Raw genomic sequence first — 26,076 nt, 5'->3', positions numbered from 1 at the left:
TTTTATCCTATATGTGATTTCATTTTGTTCAAGCCACCAACGCAATCTCACGTATATGATGAACTGTAACTACTTGTACATATAATAAAGGGAAATCAGTTTATGCAACATTTTATTATACATACAAGTAGTTACAGTTCATTGTATGCTTGAGGTTGCATTGGTGACTTGAACAAAATGAAACCACATATAAGACAAAAATAAATATAATAAAGTGAAAACAGTTAATGAATCAGTTTATTATATGTACAAGTAGTTAAAGTTCATCATATGCTTGAGGTTGCGTTGGTGGCTTGAACAAAATGAAACTTCATAAAGGAAAAAACAGATTCATGCTCTCTCTTGAAATCTTGTGGCAAACAGCTTAGATATCCAAATGCTTATCATTGAAGATCTTTAGACTATAATAATTGTGTTTAACTGCTTGAAAGTATCTGAGAGGACAAAAACCTTTCAAATGAGCTATTGAAAAAGGATATCATATCTGTTTTTTATAAAAAAAATATTTTTATATACTTTTTTATCACTTTTAAAGTCTATTTATTACTATAAATAAAACATAGAAAATATTCAAGCCCCCTTTAAGCCCTAAGATTTTATTTTCTATAATTTTCTTTAAAATTTTTCAAGATTTTTCATCGTTTATATGTTGATGTTTTCATTATCAAATTTAATTCAATTCTCAAATCTTTTCAGATTTTTTCAGATGATCCATGATCTAGAATCAGAAAAAACCCCTATTTTTGGAAAGAAATCATTTTTTAAGATATCTGAAAAGGAATGTAGAAAATTTTTACAGATGATGGTGTACTTATCAATCAAAGAATACAATACTTATTTTTTAACTTCTTTTATTTGAATTACTATATTTAAAATATCCACATTTAAAAAGTATTGTCAACAAACTTATATATCGTCCCAGAGGCATTTCGTCCAAATTCGCCAAACAAACGCGATGCAAGTCTTTGTTCTTTAGATTCTCGAGGAGCCTTTCGCAGGAGAGATCGGGATAGTCGTCGCCTTTCAACTCCAAAAACGCATCCAGTGCCCAGCGCAGAAAAAATCCTCTCGTCAATTTTTCGCACAGACTCAGAGTGCAAGCCTTTCTGGATACTACGGAGAAATTAGACAATCTGTCCGAGTTTGCCAACTCAAAGTAGTCCATGTAAGTGAGTCGTTTCTCCAGCTCTTCTTCTCGTAACCGGACCACGTCGCAGAGTGACAGGTCCGGCTTCAGCATTATTTTTTTCGCATCGACGGCGAACTGCACATCGTCGTACCAAGATTGTTCCAGATCCGCCGACAGGAACATTTTTTCCCTGGTCAATAGTTTCATGATCGTCAAGGCGTTGCTCCGGCTCAATTTGTAGCCTCTCCTCTCCAGGCGTTCGACGCAGCTGAGAACACCCGAGGCCAGTCTCAATTTCGAATTATCCTCGTGCAGCCTGCACAGCCTGAGTCTCTCGGTGAAGTGAGCGAGCGTGGGAAAAACAAAACACGACAGGCCGGCGCCTCGATCCAGGAGTATATCCACCAGGTCTGGGAAGATATTCGCCACGACCACTTCCAGCGGTGTTCGCCCCTCTTCGTCGCCGTCGTCGAGCAGCAACTTCCGTCCGACATCGTCGCAGATCTTGAACAACGTCTTGGCCAAACTTTCGTCTTCCTTCCGTAGGCAGACGTGCAGAGCAGTAAGTCCATCTTGGTTGATCTCGTTGGGATCGGCGCCACGTCTCAACAGATACTCGGCTGCCGTCTCGTTGCCGCGCGAGCGCATTAAAGCCAAGTGCAGAGGCGTGTTGCCTAGCTTGTCTCGTGCATCGACCTGAATCTTCCGATCCAACTCGTCGTTGACTGAAAAGAACTCGTCTATGAAGCTGTATTCGTCGTTTATCTTGCAAATCACATGCAAAGGTGTCCTTCCATCCATGTTAGTCGAGTTCGAATTGGCTCCGGCTCTCAGCAGCGCTGCCACTACCTGTTTGCTGTTCCCCAAGGGAGCCAAATGCAGCGGCCCATCTCCCGTGCCTGGTACGAGGCAATCGGGATCTTGACCGGCCTCGAGGAACTTGACGACGATGTCGGCCCGTCCACTCTCGCAGGCCACGTGGAAATGCGTGTATCCAAAATCGTCGGTGTAGTTGACGTCGAAACGATCGTAAATCTTAAACAGCTCACGGATCACGATATTTCTGTTGACGAACAAGTGTCTGGCGGCCTGATGTATCGGTGTGGTGCGATACTGGAGCGGCTCGCCGTCTATACCGACTCGGGGCTGGTCCCTGTAGCCGCTTCGAGCGACGAACTCGATGATTATCTGGCCGGGATAGTTGTACTCGCGGCCGCCGGTGAAATTGACGCACTCCACGAGAAGACGCTCGATTTCTTGGGCCTGGAGGATGCCGCGGAGATCCGGAAGCGGCCCGTCCCAATCGCTGATCAACGAGTACAGTTGCTGGACGTCGTATCGCTCTTTCTTCAAGCGACGGATCCAGTTGGGTTTTTTGAGCAACAAACTCTTCAAACTCTCGAGTTGTTCTCGTTGGAAATCCGCCACTGCAGCTTCAGGCTCGAAATCGTTCACGACCAACTCGCTGCTTCCGCTCTCGTAGTAGAACATCTCGTGGGATTCGTAATCGGACTTGGACGTCATTTTGTCGCTATCAAAATTGTTATACACTTTATTTCACTGAAATCACTTGCTGCGATCTAGGCGGTCTCGCTGCGTTGTTCACACGTCGGTGGCTGTACGGGGTACTGACTCCCGACCTGCATTCGCATGCACCGAGATGCTTTGGGGAACGAGATCGTCTAGGCGCCCTCTACCGGAACACTTACTACGAGGATGCGCAGACAGCGAAAATGTGTACTTTACTTGGAAATGCGCATTCGTAAGTGGCAATGGTTGACTAAGCACCGCCCAGAGTGGATTTCCCAAAAGAGAAATTTATGAGCATGTGGTGAAAGAAAGTAACGAACGAATCCAAGAGACATGTGCTGGGTTAGTTACTTTTTACGCATTTGAATTTTTTCGGTTTCACTGTGGTATAGTTATTTTTAATATTAACATTTTTAATAATGTTTAACATGAGTGAAATCGTCAATTGTGATGGTTAAACACTAGACCGGTTCGTTTTGGAAATTTTTTTTTTAATTTTGCAAGCACCGGTAGAATCTTTTAGTTAAACTAAAAACATGAAGTTCGTCGTCTACCTGATATCACCAGATGCTATGAATAACTGTCGATAGCTTTTTGAAATTAAAAAACGTAGTGCAAAAATTGGACAGCATCGCTAAATAAGATTTTAATTGTGTACTGTGTAAGAGTACGATAACATTAAAAAAAATGCACTTTTTCGATATTTTATTTTCATAAATTTCGAAAAGATCATATTCGAGGGTATGTCAAATAAACAGAAAAAATCTAGAAAATTTTTCGATGCTGCCAAAATGTAGGATTTTGTATGACAAATCCAAACGTATATATAAGTGTATACTTAAAAATTATTTTCGTACAAAAAAAAAAACGACTTTATCCCAAAAAACGATATTACGAAAAGTTGAAAAATCGAAAAGTGTATTAGTTTCTTCCAGGAAATGGCTAAGTAGAATCAACTATTAAAATAATTGCATGAAACTATCTCGTAGGTTTTTTTCTCACCTTTCTAACGCCGGTTTCAGAAGTTAAAAATTCGCAAAATTCGCTGAGATACAGCTATTTTTGTACGATGCATTTTTTTAGCTTAAAATTCCAAAATTCTGAGTTATCTCGATTTATAAAAAACCGGCTAAGCAGAATTTTAAGCTACATAGCGCTGCCGAAGAGGCCGTCAGAGAGACAGGCGCCAGACAGATAATATCGAGCAGTAGTAGCGAGCGCACCCACTTCATAACCTAAAAAGTTGCACGTGTGAATTAGTGATACTTCAAAAGTGATTCAAATAAATCATTGGATTTATAAATCATATCATCGTGACCTCGCATTACTTTTCTATCTGAATCAACTATTCGACGAATCATTGAAAACTCAACAGCCACACTTATCATCTGGCAAGCAACATCACGTGCAGTTTGTGAATTCTACCCGCAGCACAATGAAAAATTCGTTTGATTTTGAGCGAAATAAAAAAGTTAGCCAATGGATCGAATTGTTACGCAAAAAAATTGAAATGCACCGAAAAAGAAAGATAATTACAGAATTAAAACGCTGCTACGTGCATCACTTCACTCGGTGGTTCGTAGCCACGAGAACGAGTTGGAAAAACTCAGAGCAATCCTGAAGAACGACAAAATTCGAAATGAAATCCGAGAATGATTAAATAATCTTTCAGGCGACGTGCCGCAGACACATGAAGTTTCTTCAAACCAGACAGCATTCAATAAAAAAGCCTTAATCGGCATTTTTTATGTTAACCGACCAACACTGCATACTCTGAGAATAAAATCTTTACATAACTATTCGGAAAGAAGACATTACTAATTTGTCAATCGAAACCTCATAGAAGAGATATACAGGCACAAAGGAGTTCGATTCAATACAAGTGGAAAAATAGAAATGTAATTCACTATTAGTCGAGAGAAAAAAATATTCGACTGAGCAGACCTGTTTATAATTTTGTATATAATGCAAAAATATTTCAATAAAAAAACATTTTATTGAAATGACTATCTTTTTTTCAACTCCCTCAAAATAGTAATTTATACGGGAGAAAAATAAACTAATATTATGATTTTGTAAATGCATATGACTGTAACTTAACTATATCAGTATTTAAAGTAAGTTTTTTTCTTTCTATGAGTTGAAAATTAATAGATAACAATGAAGTTAATTATTGTTGAAGCATTCTTAAAATGTGATTCTTGGAATCAAGCAAAAAAAGTTTAAAAATTTTGTGTTTAGACACATTTTGTTGTAGTTGATTTGATTCATTGCATCGACTTGGAAAGAAAAGTGATAATTTTATCAGTAAGCATAAGTGATGCAGAAAATATTCAATTAACTTTTATATCGATTTAAAATTATTTTTTATTTTTTTTCGTTGATACAATGTAAGGTACATTATGTTATTGAAATGTGTATATTACTGCGGTAACATAACCAAATAATCATAGATCTATGACTTCGCAATTTGCCAATCTCAATGTTTATTTAATAAACTTACAGTAAAAAATAATAAAACCAAAGTGAATCTAGTGCTCAGAAAAAATGACTGTTGAAGCCGTCACAAAAGGTACTACCATCGCTGAAGCTTCACGGACTTTCAAGGTACCTGAATGAACAATCTAAGCTCAAAAACCAGGAAAATATAAAAGCGACAGGTCAGGACGTTCAACAGTTTTTACTAAAACTGAAAAGGATGAGATAGTGGGCTGGATTGTATCTCAACGTAAAAAAGGGCATCCCAAGTACTGTTTAGTAATATTAAATTGAAATTAAACAATTTTTAATATTTGAATTGTTTAGCCGAGATCCTGAACAATAACGTAAAAAAAAATATTAGGCAAATCTTTTTACAACGTTTAATATCGAAGGTTGGAAAACAACCTAAAAAAACCGCAGTAACACCCACATTTAACCTAGTGTTTGTAGTAGAGATTGAACAAATAATGAATTGCAGACTTTCCATCTATTAATATTCTATGAATATTGAGTTTCATGCGTTGCTGTTGAAATTCAAGAACTTTAATGCTTCTCATCCAATACAATTTTGAAAAGTGTAGATGGACTTTCACGTTTTATCATATATCTACATTTCTTCATTTGTTTAAAATCTATTCGAAGGATATTCCTTCTGAATCTGTTCAAGGTATCTCTTATGTTTCTCTCGTTGGAACCATTTTTTTTTAAATTGTCTTGTGCCATGATAAAGTTGGATTTTACTACTGAACACGTGGTCGAAACTAATGACTCACTTGGACTTGAGAAAAGTTGATGAAGAGAGGAAGGTGTGAACAGCTTCATGAACTTACAAAGACTGCATGTCTGTAACGTACATGGCTTATGATTGAGCATGTATTTTAGAAAAAGTAGATTTGATTTTTCGAACTAGTTAAAACTCCAATAAGTGCGTTGCGCAGTGCGCATACGATACTGCGCTTTGGCTTTTGGGCTCGCGCACGCTACAAAATTCAAATGAATTTTCACGTGCCAACAGTAATTACATGGCGTGGTTATAGCGATAAATAAATTTGAATGTCGATTCAAGCTGATATAGTGTGACATCCGAGTTAACGAATATCACATAGTTTATAATTTGGGTTCTTTTTTGACAGAAATGGAATTTCAATATTGAGTAAACCTTAATTAAAATTGTTAATCAAAAGTAAGCACTATTTAATAATAAACGTAAAGATTCCTTCTTAAACTGTGAACTGCTCGGTGTACCCTGACCAGCGCTTTCATTAAGTACATGTATGTGTACGTATGACTTCCCTTAAATTACTTTCTCGCCTCGGGCTCTGCTTGCGTGTAAAGGTTATGTACTGCCTAGTAGAGACGTGAAAAAGAATGCGAGGGGTAAAAAGGAGGACAAGAAAAAAGGACCTATCGAAAAAGATTTTTATACACAGAATAAGTTTTGAGAGACGCACTGGCGAGTGTCAAATCGAAGAGTATCAATAAAGCCTCACAACCGTATGGGATACTTATTGGAACTTTATTCAATAAGTACACTGGTAAAGTTCCTCTCCAGAAAATGTCAACTGGGAGATCGTTGATGAGCTACGCAACTTTATCCGTCAAGTTTGTCCTTTAATCAAACAATGATACGGTTGATTCCCGCTTCCAAATTTACAAGACGTTTTTCGTTCCCGATACGTCGAGCGTATTGACATAGAAAAAGAGCAAAAGCGCCAGATCCAAAAGGATAAACAAAATGTAAGCACCAAATCCAAGAGAGTAAGAAAAGTATTGAAAAATGTACCAGTAAATAAGACAAAATGAAATGAAAGTGTACCAAACAAACAATTAAGAAGATCCTCTCGTAGGAAAGAAAATTTGTAGTCTAAATAATTATTTTCTTAGTTATTGGGTTTTCAATGAGAGTCAATTATTAATTTTAATCGGTTTAGCCAAAGCTACTTATTTGTTCATGCTAGTTTCCATTGAGTATAATCATTTAATTTTAATATAATATGATTGAAAAAAGTTCTACCTACCCTATTTGATAGATTTAATCAAGCTTAATTCAAGGGTATAATTATTTATGTAGCTTACGCTTCAAAATCTCGAGATATTTTATCTCAAAGTATGACAGTTTTAATATTTGTCTTATGCAATGGCCACACTCGTGAGTTATTTATAAACAAAAGTTAATTTGTTAGGGTATCGAAGGATACAGGGTTTACAGAAGAAAACCCTCATTTTTCAGCCTGTGCATCGTAAAATAGCGCTTGACGTTGCAAAAAATCAAGATTTTTTTTTTTAAAGTTGAAGTGAAAAAAACGATGTTTTTGTTATGAATAAGCGGATGCCAGACTACGCAGTGCGTACAGCGCATACAAAATGTACAGCTTTAGGCTCACGATTGAAAAACTTAAACTGAAAAAGCCTCTTTGAGAATTTCAAAATGAAGAAGCTCGTAAAACTTTTTGGAGAAATATTCAGTAGGATTTTAAGAAAAATTGTTTGAAAATTTTAATTTTGGGCAGGAGTATGGAAATCCTCTTAGAAATAGAGTCAAGCGATGGGGCTTTTCGTTCTAAAATTACGAACAATTTTACTAAAAAAGCACAATTCCAAAGATCATATGGTCTATTTAATTCTAGTAAAATATTTTGAATAAATTACCAATAACTTACATCTGTTTTGGTTTCCGCTCGTTTTAAAAGTTTCAGTGCGAAAGCCGGTCGATCGAATTGAATGAGAGCTGCGGCATATTCTATGGCAAAATCAATCAGTTTCTCACTGCTACCTGAAAATTTGTTGATTTATCATTTAACATCGTAAAACTATTAGGACGCATTCAATTGAAAACCTACAATATTTTTCAATGGAGTCTACGTGATCATTGAGTCTTATGAATATACATTCGATCAAAGCCAAACACTGACAGTTTCTGTAGTCAATATGTTCGAAGTTTTTCAAATTGTTGTACTGCTTCAATGAACTGATTATTATGGGCAGCACCCCGTGATCAGAGCAGGAAAACTGGATCAGATTCTGATCGATTTTGGCTTTGTTATGGAGTAAAAATTATTAAAACTAATGCAAATGATTGAAATAATAAATACATGAATAAATATTAAATTCATATGGCATACGTTTGAAAAATTGGTCGTTTGAAACCCCTTCGTCTGGTGACTGAATGCTGTAATTCTGGTCAGACTTCTTCAATATAGATTTCCGACTCTTGTTCGCAGTAACCACATCGCTCTTTTTCATCGTAGACTCATTGATAATTTTAACAGATTTGTGCTACCAAAGCATATTTGAAACATTATATTCTGTGCCATTATTCATTTTACTGCTTTCTCTAAAAACTCACAAGCTTTTCTAAACCAGGTATCGTTAAAAATGGCTCTCCACCGCAAGCTTTGCACCTCTTCAATCGACTATTATTTATTTCAATTATCATTGTGTTGAGGTGTTTTTTGTCCTTTTCGTCGATGTGCTGAAGAACGGTACGCCGAAACAGGGACATTTTAAATTCCATTAACCGGCAGTAAGCGTAGGTCGGCAAGTTACTTTCCATCAGTGGAATGTCTAAAATAAATGTATGATTGGTGGATGATCACTTAAATTTATTACTGTTGACACTGGCACCGTCAAAAAAGGTAGTAAATAATAAAAAATAGTCGTGATAAAACATAATTGAGTATGGCACGCGAAATTCCTTACGTTGCAAGTGACATCGACATCGTGGCGAGTGAAGCATATCCGAGAAAGTAGTCGTCGATTTCAAATAGCAAAGAACGAGTTCGTCGGCCTCGCAGCAACGATTCGGCTGTGCGGTACATTTGAAAATTCGACTTTTCATCAAATTGTGTATACCTGCATAAATGCGTAATTGTTTTTTTCAAATTTTAACTGCTAATTATGAATGACAGTTTACCCGAAGCCGTTTTCAATGGATCGTGGCGAGGAACTATGGCTTCGAGGGTACTGCGGTAAAATATTTTGCCGATGAGTGCGGCGCACTTGACCAAATCTTGCTCGTACGCCGGGAGAGATAAAAAAATTTTCACGGCCAGAGCTTTATGAATAATAAAATTATTCGAGAGACAGTTCAAAAATTTTACGCGACTGACCTTGTAAATCGAAATTTTGAACGGATTCCGCAATGGTGAATCTTTCGTTCACGATGCAAACGACGACCTTGTCTCTTTCGCTCCAAGACAGTGGCGCCGCGGCTTCGTCCGGAAACAAATCCGCGTCGTACTTGGTCGTCAAAGTGGCATCCGGAAAATGTAACTTGCGCAGAGTCTCGTCGTTCGCTTTCTTGTGGGACAAGGCGCATCCCTTCGTTACGATCAAAAAAGTAGTCAACAGCTCGTACCATCCCGGCGGTCTGACTGTTATTTTTTGTATCAATCTAGAAAAATAACAATAATCCATTAGAAACTTTAATTTTTTTATCATTCTTTTAAATTTTATTAAAGAAAATGCAGGCGGTGAACTGTAATCTAGTCGACGTTTTATCCCGTGCTTATAGTAAGTGACGGTCCCGATACGCCCCAGCTGTAACATGTATATTAGACCGGGTCGTTTTTGCAAAAATTTTTTGTATCGCCTGGGCTCATGGCTGAGCTGAAAGTTCAAGGTTTCAGATGAAAAAAGCCGGGCTGCAGAAGTCAAAAAAGTGACCGGAACCGGTGTCGATAGGCTTTTGAAGTTTAAAAACGTGCTTCGGAAATTTAGCAAAATCGCTCTGAAAGTGGCAATCATATAATAGATTGCTAACATTGCTCAGAAGGTACAATTTATGTCGACAAGACGTTTTCTTACGTATTTTTGTGTGTAGAATCGAATTCCGTAGTCAGTTTTGACCTAGGAGGACGATTTCATTGAAAAAAATGAACTTTTTCGATATCTTTATTCTGCGCAAAAAACAAAAAATCGTCTTGTAAACGTTTAAAAATGAACAGAAAAAATTTAGAAAATTTTTTGACACTGCTAAAATTTAGGATTTTTTATGACAAATCCAATGGTATAAATTAGTATACACTTTGAAATTATTTTAATGCAGAAAAATACGTCTTTATCCCAAAAAACGACATTACGAAAAATTGAAAAATTGAAAAGTGTATTAGTTTATTTCAGGAAAAAGCTAAATAGAATCAACTGTGGAAAAAATTGCATGAAACTGTCTGATAGGTTTTTTTCTCACCTTTCCAATGCCGGTTTCAGAAGTTAAAAATTCGCAAGATTCGCTGAGATACGGCTATTTTTGTACGATGCATTTTTTTAGCTTAAATTCTACTTCGCTGGTTTTTGAATGAATAGAGCTGGCTGAGAATTAATGAATTTAAAGCTAAAAAAATGCATGGTACAAAAATAGCTGTATCTCAGCGAATCTTGCGAATTTTTAACTTCTGAAACCGGCGTTGGAAAGGTGAGAAAAAAACCTATCAGACAGTTTCATGCAATTTTTTCCATAGTTGATTCTACTNCACTGTGTTTACGGTAATATCAAAAAATTCAATATTGGCTCTTTTTGTAAAATCAGACCACTGCTTCAGTGCGCCGTTGTATTGTTTAAATGTCGATTTACTTAATGACGCCAGGATTATGTCGACTGCGGAATTTGTGATGTTCTTGTTTATAAATGCTTCCCGGATACAATGCACACCATTAAAGCCAGGTGTTGTGCTCTCGGGTGTTGTATAATTCTACAAGGAGACAATAAAAGATCTTTACTTGGGCCTATAATTATTATTTCAGTGATAGATAATTTTATGAAAAGTGGAAACCACGGTTGATTTTGCCAAAAGGGAGCTACTAGTATTCCGACAGCTTTATCTTTCTTTATTTTGGATAAGGTTTTTGCCAGTAAAGCGAAAGGGGGAAAGGCGTAGAAAAAGTGTTTGCTCCAATCAATGGTAAACGCGTCAACGCAGACTGCACCATTTTGAGGTTTCCACGAAACAAACTTCTCGCATTTTCGATTTTTATTAGAAGCAAAAAGATCTATTTGAGGCTTTCCGAATCTTTTAACGACTCTACTATAATACGCGTCGTTTAATTCCCATTCCGTGTCAATATTACCTATTCGAGACAAACGGTCTGCTATTGTGTTACATTCTGACGGTATATAAGATGCGAACAAAATAATACGCCTTTCCTCCGCCCATTGCCATATATCTCTAGACAGTTTACTAAGTTTATCAACTCGAATGCCCCCCATCTTGTTGACGTACGCCAAAGCGGTAGTGTTGTCTATTCTTAATAAAATTTGCGCATCTCGAATATTCGATGCTAAATTTATTAACGCGATTTTTACTGCTAGAAGCTCAAGATAATTTATGTGATACTTCTTTTCATCGGGTGACCAAATTCCATAAATTTTGCGTGTTCCATCAGTTGCGCCCCAGCCGTCAAGTGAAGCGTCAGTAAAAATCGTTAATTTGAACTCGTTGTTTTTTATGTAGTGTACATTATTCGGGATATTTTTTAACCACCACAAAAGGTCGGCTTTAACCGCGTCAGATAATATTATAGTCTTATCATAACAGAAATCATTAAAATATAATTGGAAGATTTTTTCTCTTTCCAAATTCTTAGTATAGAGCCAAGCATAATCAAGGGCTGGACAACATGAAACCAGTTTACCTATGAGATGAGCTAACTCTCGGATTTTGCACGATTGAGTGTTAAGGAATTTTTTAATAAGAATCTGCAAATTGTCTTTTTTGTACTCTGGGAGTTCAATACAATATCTTTTAGTATCAAAAATGAAACCTAAGTATTTCCCCTTTTGGGTAGGAATTTCGTTTGATTTTTCATTATGAATGATAAATCCCAATTCCGTAAGAAAAAATCTTGTCTTTTTCAAATTAGTTAAACACTCCTCGTAAGAATTCTCTATGCATAAAATATCGTCCAAGTAAATTACTGACGTGAAACCTTGCGCTCTTAACGATTTCATAACTACTTTCATGATTTTAGTAAACACAAGTGGGGAAGAACATAAACCGAATGGTAAACAGAGAAACTCAAAAATTTTGTCATCAAACTTGAAACGTACAAATTTTCGGCTGTTGGGGTGTAACGGTATCATAAAAAATGCGTCTTTTAAATCAATCGAGGCTAAGTAACTGTCCGGAAAAATTAATTGGATGGCAGTACGGAGATCCTCCATTTTAAAATGTTCTACTCTAACAAATTCATTCAAATATTTCAAGTTCAAAATAAAACGGTCGGAACCATCCGGTTTTTTAACTAAGAAATATGGGGATAATACCTGACCCACAGAGTATTCGCACTCTCTAATCGCGCCTTTTACTATTAACTTTTCAATCGCCGCGTTTAATGCGACTTTGTTTTCTGACTCAACGCGCGACTTATAAGTATGCATTGTTTCCGGAACAACAGTGTGAAACGGTATCTTATAGCCTAGAATTAAATTAAGAATGTAGCTATCATCCGTGATTTCCATCCATTTTTTATAAAAATATTTTAGTCTACCGCCTACATTTATTGGCTCGTTCGTTGGTTCGGACTGTACGGTGCTTGTCTGCCTCCGCGCCCTCGAGATGATCGACCCCTGTTGTTCACAAATTGTTGGCTGTTTCTGAAGAACAGCTGTTGTTTCGGACGTCCTCCGATAAATGTATTCCCCGCAACTCGACGTCCAACGTTCGGGGATTTCGTGTTTAAATTCTTAGAAGGTACCACTGGCTTGGCAAATTCTTGCCCTTCTTTTGACAGAGCTTTGGTTTCTTTAATTTTGGAAGACAGATCTTTCCCGTACAAAAATTCATCAATTTTTGTATTTTTCAAAATCTGTGCGCTGTCTTTAGCTAATCCAGGTTCTATAAACGCTTTCCGGTTTTTGGATTGCTTATTAATAATAAGGCACAGCAAATCTCCGGCTTCCTTCAGAGGCGACAGAACGTCCTCAATATCCATTCCTTCTGCTGCGTTGTTATAAATATTGGTCATAATCGAACCAATTATGGAGAGTCCTTGTGCAGCTGTTTTTTGAACGGCTAACATGTATTTGTCTCGCTTTTTAGCTGTCTCTTTCAAAATGCTGTCTAGCTGTGGGTTCAAGTCGGGTGGAGCCAGTTCCTCTAAGGTCTGATATTTTTCAATCAAGGCCTCTTCCTTTTCTTTTGACATGCCATCGCGACAGAGAAATTGCCATATCTTTAATAAATCTTTCTTTACGGAGAGTTTTTCACCTTTTGCAGAAGAAGGGTCCTCACCAATCTGCGAGCAGAAAAGGGGAACAATAAATTAGCGTCAGAGCGCATTGAAAAAATTTTTCAATTTTTAATTGCATAAGCACTATGTTTCTAGCCTCGTTTTGTCACGCGTACAAACACCGGCAGATTTCATAATAGGCAGCAGCACGTCTTGTCACGCATACAAGCACTAGCGCGATATACAACGGCTTGTCTTGCCACTCGTGCAAACACACCGTGCAGAAAGAACAGTAAACGTACATGAACGTATGCATATAAATACGAGCACGAAACTGCCTCGAGCGCCGCATACGCGCGAGCGTCCAATAACTGTGTAATTCCTAGAAACGCGTCGTCCATGCGCCACTGTTTCACAGCGCTATACGGAGGTCGGACAGTGATCCGCCATTATGCTCACCCGTCGAGCCACTAATGCATGATTTTATTAAAATAATTTTACTCACTATTTTATTCCAATTATCATCGTCGATAGTTTCGTCATCCTCCTCTTCGATAGTTTTTCCCTCGCTTTCGGTGCCCTCAGGAGACAACGGATCTCTGGGAGGCGGTGACTGCAGTACGCCATTGTTGGTGTTTGGCGAAGCATTTTCATCACCCAATGGAGATTTATTTCCGCCGTCCTCGTCCTTATTTAGGCCAGTCTTAACGTTTTCCACCTCAGCATTCAACTTTCTAACTTTCTTGAGGAGCCTTTCCAACCTCTCCTCAGGCTCTCTTTCTCTCTTCGATTTTTTGGGCATCTTACTTTACTTTTCTAGGTTAAACTCACTATACGTGTGCAGCGTGCACGCACGAAAAAGCAACTGAGGCGGAAGGGCGGCCGTACGCGGTGCGAGCGGTGTGGCGCCGCGCGCGGCCAAAAAATCTTACTTTCAGGTACTCTGAATTCGTGGTCAGCAAGCCGTACGGGGACGTCTACAATTGGTAATGTAGAAGAGCGAGGACGCAGTATAATTATTGATTATTGTAAACAGAAGACGATCGAAGTTATTATCGTGAAAAAATAGGTGTGTCGAGTGCGTGAGTGTGTAACGAAAATCTGAACATGGGCTACCTCGATGAAGTTAGTTCAGTCAAACTGAAGAACTTACGAAGAAAAGCTAATTTGGAAATTGAAAATGAGCGACGCGTACTTCGCGATCAATTTTATTCTTTGATCGAAGATTGGGACTATAGGGAGGACCAACTTCCAGTACTCCGAGACATTTTTTGGCCCGAAGAAATCCACTGGCTTCTCATGGAGGACGTGAGAAACGCCGAATATCCTCGCTTCGAAGTTTCCGTCGTTGACCTTGCGATTGCGGCTGGCTACAAAGACGATCCTCGCTTGAACTACGACGGCAAGCCCACGTCGCGTCGCATTACACCGATATATCTTGCGATCAGACGCAGGATCCGTAATGCCGTGATTTTCGAGCTTTTTGAAATATACGACAGATTCGATGTGAACTACACCGACGAGTTTGGATACACGCTTTTTCACGCGGCCTGCGAGATCGGTCTTGAGAACGCAGTCGAGAAATTTCTCGAGTTCGGCCAGGATCCTAACGTCGTCGCGACACAAACGGGCGATTCGCCGTTGCACTTGGCTCTGCCCTACTTTAACGAGAGGATGGTCGAATTGCTGCTACGAAACGGCGCCGATCCCAATCTGGCCAATGCACAGGGATTGACAGTTCTGCACTTTATTTGTCAGAGAAGATACAACGATGATTTAGCTGAGATGTTCTTCAAGATGTGCGATGAAAAACATCAGACGGTTCGGGTCGACGCACGGGACAAAAGGGGCCGGATGCCGCTGCACTACGCATTAGCCGACGGCTCTATAGATGGCATTGCCCGTGAACTGCTGAGGAGAAGCGCAGATTTAAATTCAGTCGACGCAGAGGGATCGACTCCTCTACACATTATTTGCATGAGAAAATACGACTACGACTCGGTGAAAATATTCTTCAAGATCGCCAAAAAATTCAATCAGCTGGTGCAGGTCGATGCCCGGGACTAGTTGGGTCGGACTCCGCTACAATTGGCTGTGGCAAATCTCAAGCTGGATACTATCGATGTACTCTTGGATCATGATGCTGATCTGTTTAGCTTCGTTTTTCCGGATGAGAGTTACTCTCGCGGAAGATTAGAAAATTCGTATTATAAATTGAAATTAGTGACTGGTACTCTAGCTGTCGCCCAACGTCTTGAAAAAAGACGATACGAATTGGACCTAAGCGACGCCCTGTCGATTATGAAAACATTCGCCAAGTACGGATTGATCCAGAAGTCGAGAGATGTCGACGAATGTTGCAACGACGACAAAAAATTAGTGAAAAGAGCAAAAAAGAGAATGATACGTCCGAGCCTGTCACTCAACGACCTGATCCAGCTACGACCCAAAGAAGCGGCGAAATTACTCACGTACGAGGACTACTTTGAGTGCTCGTATAAATTGAGGGATCTATCCGTGAGATTTCAAGAGACTTGTGCTTCGCATCTGTGCGAGAAACTATCGAGGAGATTCTGCCGGCGATGGGCGTCGGACTCGTTATGGCAGCTGATGCGCTACCGGGTGCCTATTCTCTGCTGCGAAATCATCATCGAGCCGCTAATCAATAAAGATTTGTATCATATTTGCTTGGCTGCGGCAGGCCCAAATTAATGACGGTGTTGATATATTTGCAACTTTTAATTCATGTCTTGTGTTTTTAAATTTTTTATATTTTTATGATTCAAATAAATAAATTAAAAAAATATCATTAATTGGCTTAAATCATAAAATCATAATAAGTTAAAAATATCAAACATCTGGACAGGAGAATATAGTGTATGTAATAACTATAATACTCTGAATTTTCAGTTCAAACATTTTTGTAACTCTCGAAAAAAAATTAATCGCGAATCCCATTGAATAATCAGTGTGCGAACTCTGAAGCTGAGCATCGAATTGTCATCCCCTAAAAATTTACCAAATAAAAGCCATATTGAATTTACTTGTATAATTCTTGAGAAAATCCGTGCACGTTCATAAATTGACAGACCAACGCAGGCAGGTATCGCGTTTCCAACTCCTCCAAGCGATGCCTGAACAGTCGCTCGTCATTGTAAGGAGCCAATTCGATTTGAGACACGTCGTTCGAGCGCTTCGGAACGAGTATCGCCATTACGAGTACGATGTTTTTGTCGTTCATGGCTCGCTTCAAAAATTCCCAAGACATCGGGTCCATGTTGTGCGCGTCGTCCAAGACGATGCACCTCTTCGAATCATGCTGTATATAGTATAGTGAAAAAGAATTACCCGATGTAAAGTTTATTTTTTGCATTATTTTTCAATTCGTATAATATAGACTCGAACCAGTTTGAGGATCCTCGTGAAGATGTCGATTCTCTTGCAGTGACGCTCGTTGTCCGAATCGGCGATGTAACGAGCGGAGAGTTTGAACCTTACGGTCAACATCTCGTTCAAATAGCAAAGCTCTTCGGATCGCAAAATCCGGCCGACGTTCTTGATGACGGTTCTTTCGAGCTCATCGATGGTTTTGCATTCCGTCGCTTCGAAAACCTAAGTTAACGTCAATACATGTCTCCAGGGTTAATATGTACACTTTTATTCATAAAAATATTTCACGTATATTGATAATAATTGTTAATCGAGGTACGAGAAATATATAGGAAAATACGGGAACAAGCGAAAGCTTGATGGGTGTTTTGCCTGTAGCTATTTTTTCATTCAAAACTTGTCTCTGGCTCTTGTTTTGACTTTGGGATTACTATTAATTACTATTTCTAGTAGTAAACGTGGCATTATACTCAAAACACCTCGTATAAAAAATTGAATTGAAAAGCCTCTTAAAATTAGCTTGAACAATTTTGAAGCGATTTAGTTGTGATAGACAAAAATAAGTGGCGAAACAAAACTTGAATTTAAAGCAAAGTAATGACCGATCGAGATTAATTCAAGTGGTTCAAAATTACTTACGTTTGTATAATTTATTTATTGATTTATTTATTTGAATTAAACATTACTTTTACATTATTAGATAACATTGGAAAAATCCATGATATAATTATAAATAAAAAATTTTTAATGAGTCTTTGAACGTTTAGATTAAATTCTTCAAGTTATGTATGTAATCGTTTTGTGCTTGAATTTCTTTCCGCGTGTATTGCATGTATATTGTATAAGTGATACCTTTGTGAAGTGCATGTACATGGCATTTGAGATTCAATATCTTTCAGCAAATATCACGTATACTTGTGGTACCGTTATGCACAGATGTAACGATCAATGTGGAGTATGGAATTTCAGATAATTTTTCGCTGAGAATGTTTTCCTGCATACGTAGAACGCGTATTTGATACCATTATGTACTGTAAACAGATGTGGAATTGGAGATAATCCTTTCTTATGAATTTTTCACACCAATTGCGTGTGAAATTGAGACTTCAATGTTTCGTATTGATGTGGGATTTGAGATGACTGTTCTGTGAAAATGATTTTCCACACTGATCGCTTATATTTTTGAGATTATTGTACATTGTATAGATGTGTATTTGAGATTGCTTCACTGAGAATTTCTTCCCACATACATTTCATGCACGTGTGGTACTTTTGTGCATCAAATTGATATGTTTTTTAAGATTTTTTTTATTCGACAATTGTTTTCCGCATAAGTCACATGTATGTTTAGTACCATAGTGAACCGAGTCGATGTGGTTTTTAAGATGATCCTTCCGTGTAAATTTTTTTCCGCATATGTCACATGCGTGAGTTATCTTATTATGCACTGCATCGATGTGGGTTTTAAGATGATATTTTTGTGAAAATAATTTGTTGCATACATCACATGCATGGGTGATCTTATTATGCGCCGTATCCATGTGGTTTTTGAGACTGAATCTTTGTGAAAATGACTTTATGCAAAAATCGCATTTATATACAAGACAGCTGTGCACTGTATCTTTGTGGGCTTTCAGAGAAGCTCTCTGAGAATATGTTTTGTTGCATACATCACATGCGTGAGTTATCTTATTGTGCACCGAATCCATGTGGGTTTTCAGATAAGCTTTCCATGAAAATGTTTTGTTGCATACATCACATGCATAAGTTATCTTATTATGCACCGAATCGATGTGGGTTTTCAGATAAGCTTTCCATGAAAATGTTTTGTTGCATACATCACATGCATAAGTTATCTTATTATGCACCGAATCGATGTGGGTTCTAAGTTTGGATCTTTGTAAAGATGACTTTCTGCATTTATCGCCTGTATGCTTGAGACCATTGTGCACTGCGTCGATGTGAACCTTAAGATTGGATCTTAGTGAAAATGTATTGCCGCGTGTATCACATGAGTGGGTGATACGATGATGTAACGATTTGACATGCCTACTCAGACTGCCCTTAGTTGAGAAATTCTTTTTACAAATTTCACAGGCATAGATTGTACGATTGTTCGTTGACCCATTGCGAGTTTTTAGATTATTTTCATTATTAAGCTTTTTAGTAATTCTATTTTTTTTATTTTTTTCGATAACTTCACAGTCGAAATTCATATTTGATTCTTCCGCTACATCACCGAAGAATTCCTGTTTCACTTTTGTCACGGGTTCTATTTTAATCGCGTTCTGACTTTTATAACCATTGTCGTCTTTTACATTACGCAAGAAATTTGGCGAATCGTAGTTAATCTTATGAACTGCTTTTAAATTCATGTTCGGCTTGACGTCTTCGCATTCAGCAACAATTTCCAATTCGTTATTAAGTTCACTTTTATGATTTACGTACCATTTTCGAGGGGTTTTGGGCTGCTGCAACATCAAAAATACGATTCCCATATAATTACAAAACGAGTGAGATATAAATATTTAACAAAACTTACTGAATTTTCTGGCGGAAATGATAAGAGTTGGAAGTTTTTCAGATCTGGTTTCTCGTCAATCATTTTCCTCGCATTCTCACTCAGCGGTTCATCGCTAGGCTCCTCTTTCACTCTGAAATAACCTCAATCATATCAAGTATTTTCTCACGATATTTTTATCATTAATTCATTCTCAATCGATGAAAATTACCTGGCAGCACAATTATGTACGTTACTGTGTTCCATCTTTGTTACTTGCAATTTTGTCAACACTTAATCTTTCCGAGACGATTTTATAAATTAATCAACTAACAACTAATTAAATAGAAAAAGACTGGTGAACTGCGCTGTATTTTGCTCACTTTTGTTTATGCACTGACCATGAGTACTAGGCTCTCCGCTCTACGTGCGATCGACTCAGTTGAAACTACAGCCTTTTGTGTCGCTATGGCACGCAGTACTGGACAACTCTAGTAAGGTCATGAATGCGTCGCTCGACGTAAACATCAGAATGAACAAAGCCTGTTTGCTAATTATTTTATGGAGCTAAATTTAATCATATTTGCAAATCAAATCATTAAATTTCAAAGTGTTTACGTAAAAGAAGCAAAATGGAGCTATTATGATTAATTAAATCAATGAACTAAAGACATTTTATATAAAACTTATATCTATATTTAATGAGTAAAAATTTTTCTCGATGATGTATGAAAAAATAAGAAATTAAAAAATGATTGTAATAATTACTGCAGTAAATTTTAAGAGCAGTTTTAAGTACATCTCTCAATTACTGCGATTACAGTAATTTTTTTCTGACATATTATGCTCAATTATGTAATAATTGGCGAATTCCATTATTTATATCTAGGTAATCATCAACTTTACGGAAAAATTTTATAGAATGAAAATTCCTAAAATAGTTTAGGATAACTTGTGAATTCAAAGGCATTGGGAATATTAATCGCCAAACTTAACTTTAAAAAAATACAGTTTGTTCTGATTGATCCCTTATGAATTTTTATTCGGTTTCATTTTTATATTGTTCGCGCATTTTCCCACCATTCTGAGACCTGCATCCCAGCGACCATCAATGTTCAGTACACACGTCACGTGACAAAAATTTCAATAGCAATTTTATCTTTGATTGTTGAGAATTTTTATATACAATTGCTCAAATACCTGAATCAAAATCTTGTTGATCGTATTGTGCGAGCAGGCGGCAAACGACGGATGAATCAGAAGTTTAACGACGTCGAATCGTTTGGCCCTTGCCAACGAGACGTAAGCGTCCAAAACGCGAGACTTTCCCATCGTACGATCGCCCTATTTTCAACATTTACTGCGTGATAATATTAAAATGATATGATTTGTTTCAGTCGTTTGCGATTCCGCTCACTTCAATGATAATACCGGAGTAGACTCGACCTTCCACGCCGACGTCGTCGAGAATATCGTCGAATTTTGCCAATACACGGCGTCTGCCCAGAATGCAGAAAGTCTTATCCTTTACTAGCTCCTTTTTTCTACAAGATAATTTCACGAGTCATGTTGGTAACGAGTTTATTAGAGAGCACCCCAAATCTTCGGTAAAAATGAAATTTTTTTCAACGTATTTTCCGAGACACTTCTTGTTCTCTTCAATGTTTTTTACTATGCATGCAATGATTCTACTTTTTTCCCCCGATTAACAGAACATTTTTAGAAAAAATTTCAATTTTACCCTAAAATGAGAGTTATTTTTCGCGTAAGTACTAACTTTTCTTCTCTGCTCAAAGAGTAAATGTAATTTTTTCCCAGATCTTTCAAGTTCTCCAATCTCTCGAACTTGAAGAGGCTCCTCTTGAGTCCACTGTAGAGCACAGAATTCAAATCGCATCCAATCTGTTGTTTATGTCTAATGCATTAAATTGAAATTTTCTATTTAACAAGAAATAAATATTACTAAAATATCAAGTAACCTTCGAGGATTCGTAAAAGTTCGGGACGATAATGGCGATTTCTCTGGCTTTAGCTAAAACTGGGCTCATGATTACGTAATGACGACGTCGCACGTGGCCAATGACTGTAAAATAAGCTAAATCTGTAAAAAAGATGTATTCTCTTAAAAAACTCATCTTCAATTACATGGAAATAATAATCCGCAGCCTAAATTTTTATAATTCCCGCAGTTACAGTATTTATAATTTTTACAAATGGGCTAAGCCATAGTTAGCTTGATGGCAAAAAATAAAAATTCGAAAAAATTTTGTACTTTTGAAGAGTCTATGAATCTACAGAGGCTTAAAGGTGAAATGTCTTTTTCCGATGATATTCTGCTTAACCCAAATACATACCCGTTGAAATGCCCATAGTGACTTGATCGACGCGATCTATGATGCTCATCGAGTCGACCATTTGCCAAGCGCACTCGATGGCGAAGCGGCAGTGATTGACGTTTTTCAGGTAGTTGCGAGCGCCGAATACGACGCGGTACGACAGGCCGTCGTCGTGCAGGCGCAGCCTCTCGATCCAAGCTGCTTGGCTGCAAATTCTGAGCAGGACGAAGGATGAAAAGCGATGAGTCGACTTTTTATTTCTGATTTCGAGTCGAGCATTCGAGTTTTATGGGTAACTCGAGTTTTTTTTTAATTGCTTCGTCAAGTTCATTCAGTAACGATTAGAAAGCGTTAGTCCATCGAAGTAGCGACTTCTGTGTCTCCATGTGTCGCGTATTGCCATAGGCACAGTCACGCCCACTTGGCTGGTATTACGCTTTCCAATCGTTACCTACTTGAACAGCTGTACATTGATTCATCATACATAGATCATTCGATCATATGTTTTTTACTCTCTAACGAAAATCTGAAGCTCCCCGTTAGGTTTGAAAATTTTACCTCAGAATGAGAGAATGACAATCGTTAGCGATCTCGATTATTTGCTTCAAGGTGCACATTTTTGTGGTCATTTTGATATAAATGACGGTGATACTTCTCCACTCAATTAAACTTTTCAACGAGCGATCCTCGTCTATCTTTAAAAAAGATACTTTTCATAATAATCATCAAAAATTTATCCATATTCACAAGACAGTTGTAATTACCCAAGTCAAAATGGATGGGATGATAAAATTTTTCAAACTTCGCGACGCTTCTGTCTTGCAATATTCCGTTTCGGTTATTGTGCCTTGATGAGAAAAAATGTTTAATTCGCAATTGTACGATTATTGGTATTAATTGTAACTTACATCCTAGAATATATCTGTCGTAGCCGACGCACTTGAGAAAACCCAGACACGGTTTCGTCGTTATTTCACTCGCACTGATCTCATCGATCAAAGGAACCTCTTGTATCTCCGAAAGTTCCTCGATTGTCAGTCTCCTCGACGTTGAACTTTTATTCGACTTTTCAAGTTTTCTTATTATCTTAAAAATTCGTGATAACTTTTTTAGTCAAATACCTCGTGCAAATGATACGAAATAATTAGAGACCTTTATGCAGTTTTGCGATTTAATTTCGTATTCGTAATCGCTGAGCTGACAATACTTCGAGATGCTCTCGTCGAGGATGAGGTAACCGGGTTCCGCGAGTTTTTTCGATCTTCTCAGTGCCGACATGACCTCACCGGTCATGATGTAGGAGCGAGGAGTTTCGCGACCGATCAATGCGATGTTTGCTGCACCTGCCGCCACTGTAGCTCTCACTGAAACTAGATCAATGAAAAGTTAAAAACGTACTTTAGGCAACATTTTTATATGTTTTGAGAAGTTGATTACTTGGCAATGCATTCGATAAATTTGCTTCCAAATGTTCAATCGATTCCTTAATAGTGAAAAAGCAGGAAATAATTTTCTTGATTACTGATTTCTTGCTTTCATCTTTATTTTCTTGCCACAAGACCAAAATACCACTGTCTATAAAGAAATACTCAAATTATACAGTAGCTCGTAAATCAGGATAAAATAATTTTTTGCAAGAAAAAATCACCAGTGAAATGAAAAACGTCCCCGTAATTCTGAGCTATCAATTCGATGATGACGCTCGTGTGGGAATTGATTATTTTTAAAGCCTCGGAGGCCGCGTGCTGGTTGTGCATGCGTAGCTTACTCAGTAAAGTGTGCCAATCTTCAAAAATAATAATTTTAAGAAATTAATATCACTTGCATATCATTTTTGCGAGCATGAAAAAAAAAAACAAGTAGAGAGCAAAACTATACCAGAAATATTCAGGAGCATCAATACAACGGAATCGTAGCTGCGATATTCCACTTCTTCGTTTAACAAACAAATCAGCATGTCGGGAACAAACGTGGCCATAATTCGCAAACATCTTATGTTATTTTCTTCGTACAATGCCTGAAATGTCATATAAAATTAATTTACGTATCATCTTCAAATACTATAAAAAAAACTCAGCGAATTCTCTAACCTGTCGGAAATTTATATTTGGATTTTTGAATATCGGCCCCAGTAATTCCGGCGATAGGATGTAGGTGTCGCTTGCGGCAATCATTTTACAATTTATCAAAGAAAAAACTTGAAAAATTCACGAATCGTTAATGAAGTACAAAAATGTGTGTGTATTAACGGGCTATGCTACGAGGATTTATGCCTCAAACTACTATGAATATAGCCATGTATCTAACAATTGTAGTTGTATGTGTAGCAGTGTTTTGGAATTAGTAACTTTAATCTAATCTTTTAACTGATTTATTTAATATGAATTTTCGATCAAGTAACAACACCTACAAGTACACTATACGACGTTTGATTCTGCAACAACCTCCAAAGTTGATTCCAGCGTAAGCAGGGAGATGGGAGGAGTAAATGCGCGCGCCGATCACTAGATCGGGTGTATTTATAATTCCAGTTGATAAAGTAGAATAAGAGATGAAAAGATGCTTATTGATAAGATGATGGCGCGAAGTAAAATGAAAAATGATAGATATGTCAATGTGAGTTTTCATTGACGGAGGAAAATGAATTGAATGAAATGAAAAAAGATTCTAAACTAAATAAATAAATTTACAGCATCAAGTTTCAAGAAAATATTATCGAATATAAGAAAATGGTCGATGATGTAAATATGCTAACCGTTCATTGCAAAAAATAAAAAATACTACATTTATTGCAAATACAAAGTTGTTAATTTATTAAGTGAACAAGAATTTAATAACAGCGGTGAAAACTAATTATTACCGATTAAGTGCATTAAAATTAGGAAAAAATGCTTCTTTTGTATAAATACGTACCACAACTTAATCAGTAATGAGTAATTTTCTTGGTCTTTACAAATGCGAGAAAGTGTGTACAATTTCGAAATTACAATAATTAAGCTACAAATGAAAAGTACATACACTGCCCGTCAATTACTTTTGCCATACCTGAGCGAAAAATGAGTAAACTTCAAAGTTTCGTAGCTCAGTCAAAAAAAGTCGGATTGACATTCTGAACCCGCTATTCAAAAGGTATTTACTAGCACTTTAAGGCTATATAAATTGTTATCAGGTTTTTTTGTTTATTCATCAATTTTTATTAACAATTAACGAATAAAAAATATTTCTTTTTTTTGCCTCCGCTATTTCTCTTGCCATTTTAGTTAGAAGGGTCGTAGAAACATTTTGAACCGATGGATTTGTAGGTTTTAACGAGACCTTTAAATCCTTTTTTTAAAAATTGTCCTACGAGCTTTTTTCACAAATATACAGCCCTTTTAGTGCAAAAACGACCCTTTTTTTCGTTTGCATGTACACCGCGTTCAAGGGGTCGTAGAAAAAAATTTTATATACAAAAAAGGTTGGTTTTTATGTGTACAATAAGAAGCAATAGTTATAATCCGTTTCTAAGAAAATTTTTTTTTTCGATTTTTTTATGCATGTTAACTCACCAAAGCTCAAAGTGACGAAATTTTTTGTTCGCGATCGATGTGATTTTTTTCCATGTTCAAGGCCTTGAAAAGACCTCAAGTAAATATAATTTTATGTAGAATTTAATGCCCTTTCAGAATCCGGGCTTAAATTTGACAGTTGATGCTTAGTTATAAAGTTATGGTTGTTTAAACAAAAAAAAAACAAAAAATTTTTGCGGAAAAAGCTTTTTTCTCGAATTCGAATTTTTTTTCGCACTTGTCACAAGTGTACTTTTTTTGTTTATTATGAATTGTGTGTCTATGTGTTATCAAGTCTGATTCTAATATGAATGCCTCCAGACAAATATCACAAACGTATTTTTTGTCGTACGAAATCATAATGTCGCGTACACGCGAGTTATCTTTCGAAACGAATTCCACCGATTTCTTCTTGCACTCATCCATTTTGATATCTCGAGTAATAAATAGATCTTTGCATTTAGTAAAATGTATCTAAGGCTTGTCTCACCGGGAAAGACAACATTCAAACTAATTTGTTTTTGCTATATGATCAGGGTGCCGAGGGACGATGTCAAAATCGTTTATGATATTATTGCTTACAATTAAATTACCGACTCATCTGTAATGACTTATACACACATTGTCTGTTCAATATTTGAATCAGTTCAAAGTTCAAACTTGTCTAACATTTCTTCGTGGAATTTTTTTAGTCTTATTCAATTAAGTACTTCAAAAAACTTCTTATAATATCGAGTCAATAGACCTATCAAATACATTACAAGTTATAAAAGAAACATCGACTTCCTTGCACAAGTCATCGCTGAATCAAAATATCGTCCTAGTGCATCGAGCGGTTATCATTCATTGTATGTTAGTATATAACATGATAAAAATTTCGACTTCCCTTAAGAAGATACACACTCATAGACACGTATACAATGTACTATACATACATGCAGTAATAAATATCAGATTTGACAACGTGCATAATAGTGCGTAGTCTCACGACGCATA

At 37.1% G+C, this 26,076-nt stretch overlaps 3 protein-coding genes across 3 annotated transcripts; all 3 read right to left on the bottom strand.

Moving 5' to 3' along the window:
• Nucleotides 1–10,743: 10,743 nt before the first annotated feature.
• Nucleotides 10,744–14,304, bottom strand: LOC111693596. Its single transcript, XM_023458579.1, has 3 exons — nucleotides 13,812–14,304; nucleotides 12,633–13,372; nucleotides 10,744–10,830 (listed from the first exon to the last, which is right to left on the bottom strand). Exons 1-2 carry the CDS (start codon nucleotides 14,106–14,108, stop codon nucleotides 12,635–12,637), a joined length of 1,035 nt encoding a protein of 344 aa, XP_023314347.1. The 5' UTR covers nucleotides 14,109–14,304; the 3' UTR covers nucleotides 10,744–10,830; nucleotides 12,633–12,634.
• A 2,042-nt stretch (nucleotides 14,305–16,346) lies between these two features.
• Nucleotides 16,347–19,536, bottom strand: LOC106653320. Its single transcript, XM_023458594.1, has 5 exons — nucleotides 19,429–19,536; nucleotides 19,239–19,350; nucleotides 18,565–19,167; nucleotides 16,712–16,918; nucleotides 16,347–16,625 (listed from the first exon to the last, which is right to left on the bottom strand). Exons 1-5 carry the CDS (start codon nucleotides 19,461–19,463, stop codon nucleotides 16,347–16,349), a joined length of 1,236 nt encoding a protein of 411 aa, XP_023314362.1. The 5' UTR covers nucleotides 19,464–19,536.
• Nucleotides 19,537–19,662: 126 nt separating this feature from the next.
• Nucleotides 19,663–23,706, bottom strand: LOC106653321 (adenylate cyclase type 10-like). Its single transcript, XM_014372722.1, has 14 exons — nucleotides 23,623–23,706; nucleotides 23,411–23,549; nucleotides 23,181–23,318; nucleotides 22,970–23,107; nucleotides 22,685–22,902; nucleotides 22,441–22,618; nucleotides 22,297–22,379; nucleotides 22,091–22,227; nucleotides 21,551–21,792; nucleotides 21,176–21,297; nucleotides 20,974–21,098; nucleotides 20,614–20,740; nucleotides 20,397–20,540; nucleotides 19,663–19,746 (listed from the first exon to the last, which is right to left on the bottom strand). The coding sequence occupies exons 1-14, from the start codon at nucleotides 23,704–23,706 to the stop codon at nucleotides 19,663–19,665; spliced, it is 1,959 nt and encodes a 652-aa protein (XP_014228208.1).
• Nucleotides 23,707–26,076: the final 2,370 nt, after the last annotated feature.

Source organism: Trichogramma pretiosum, unplaced genomic scaffold (assembly GCF_000599845.2).
Source record: "Trichogramma pretiosum strain Unisexual culture from Peru unplaced genomic scaffold, Tpre_2.0 scaffold102, whole genome shotgun sequence".
NCBI classification, from domain to species: Eukaryota; Metazoa; Arthropoda; class Insecta; order Hymenoptera; family Trichogrammatidae; genus Trichogramma; species Trichogramma pretiosum.
This window is presented reverse-complemented; position numbering and strand designations above follow the sequence as displayed.

Coding starts and splice junctions, on each gene's coding strand:
- LOC106653321 (XM_014372722.1), bottom strand. CDS start 23,706: ATGATTGCCGCAAGCGACACCTACATCCTATCGCCGGAATTACTGGGG. Junction 22,380..22,440: donor CGACAGATATATTCTAGGAT/GTAAGTTACAAT, acceptor TTTCTCATCAAG/GCACAATAACCGAAACGGAA. Junction 20,741..20,973: donor TCTTTGAGCAGAGAAGAAAA/GTTAGTACTTAC, acceptor ATTATCTTGTAG/AAAAAAGGAGCTAGTAAAGG.
- LOC106653320 (XM_023458594.1), bottom strand. CDS start 19,463: ATGGAACACAGTAACGTACATAATTGTGCTGCCAG. Junction 16,919..18,564: donor TTAGAACCCACATCGATTCG/GTGCATAATAAG, acceptor ACGTTAACTTAG/GTTTTCGAAGCGACGGAATG. Junction 16,626..16,711: donor TCACGAGGATCCTCAAACTG/GTTCGAGTCTAT, acceptor TACTATATACAG/CATGATTCGAAGAGGTGCAT.
- LOC111693596 (XM_023458579.1), bottom strand. CDS start 14,108: ATGCCCAAAAAATCGAAGAGAGAAAGAGAGCCTGAGGAGAGGTTGGAA. Junction 13,373..13,811: donor ATGATAATTGGAATAAAATA/GTGAGTAAAATT, acceptor TTCTGCTCGCAG/ATTGGTGAGGACCCTTCTTC.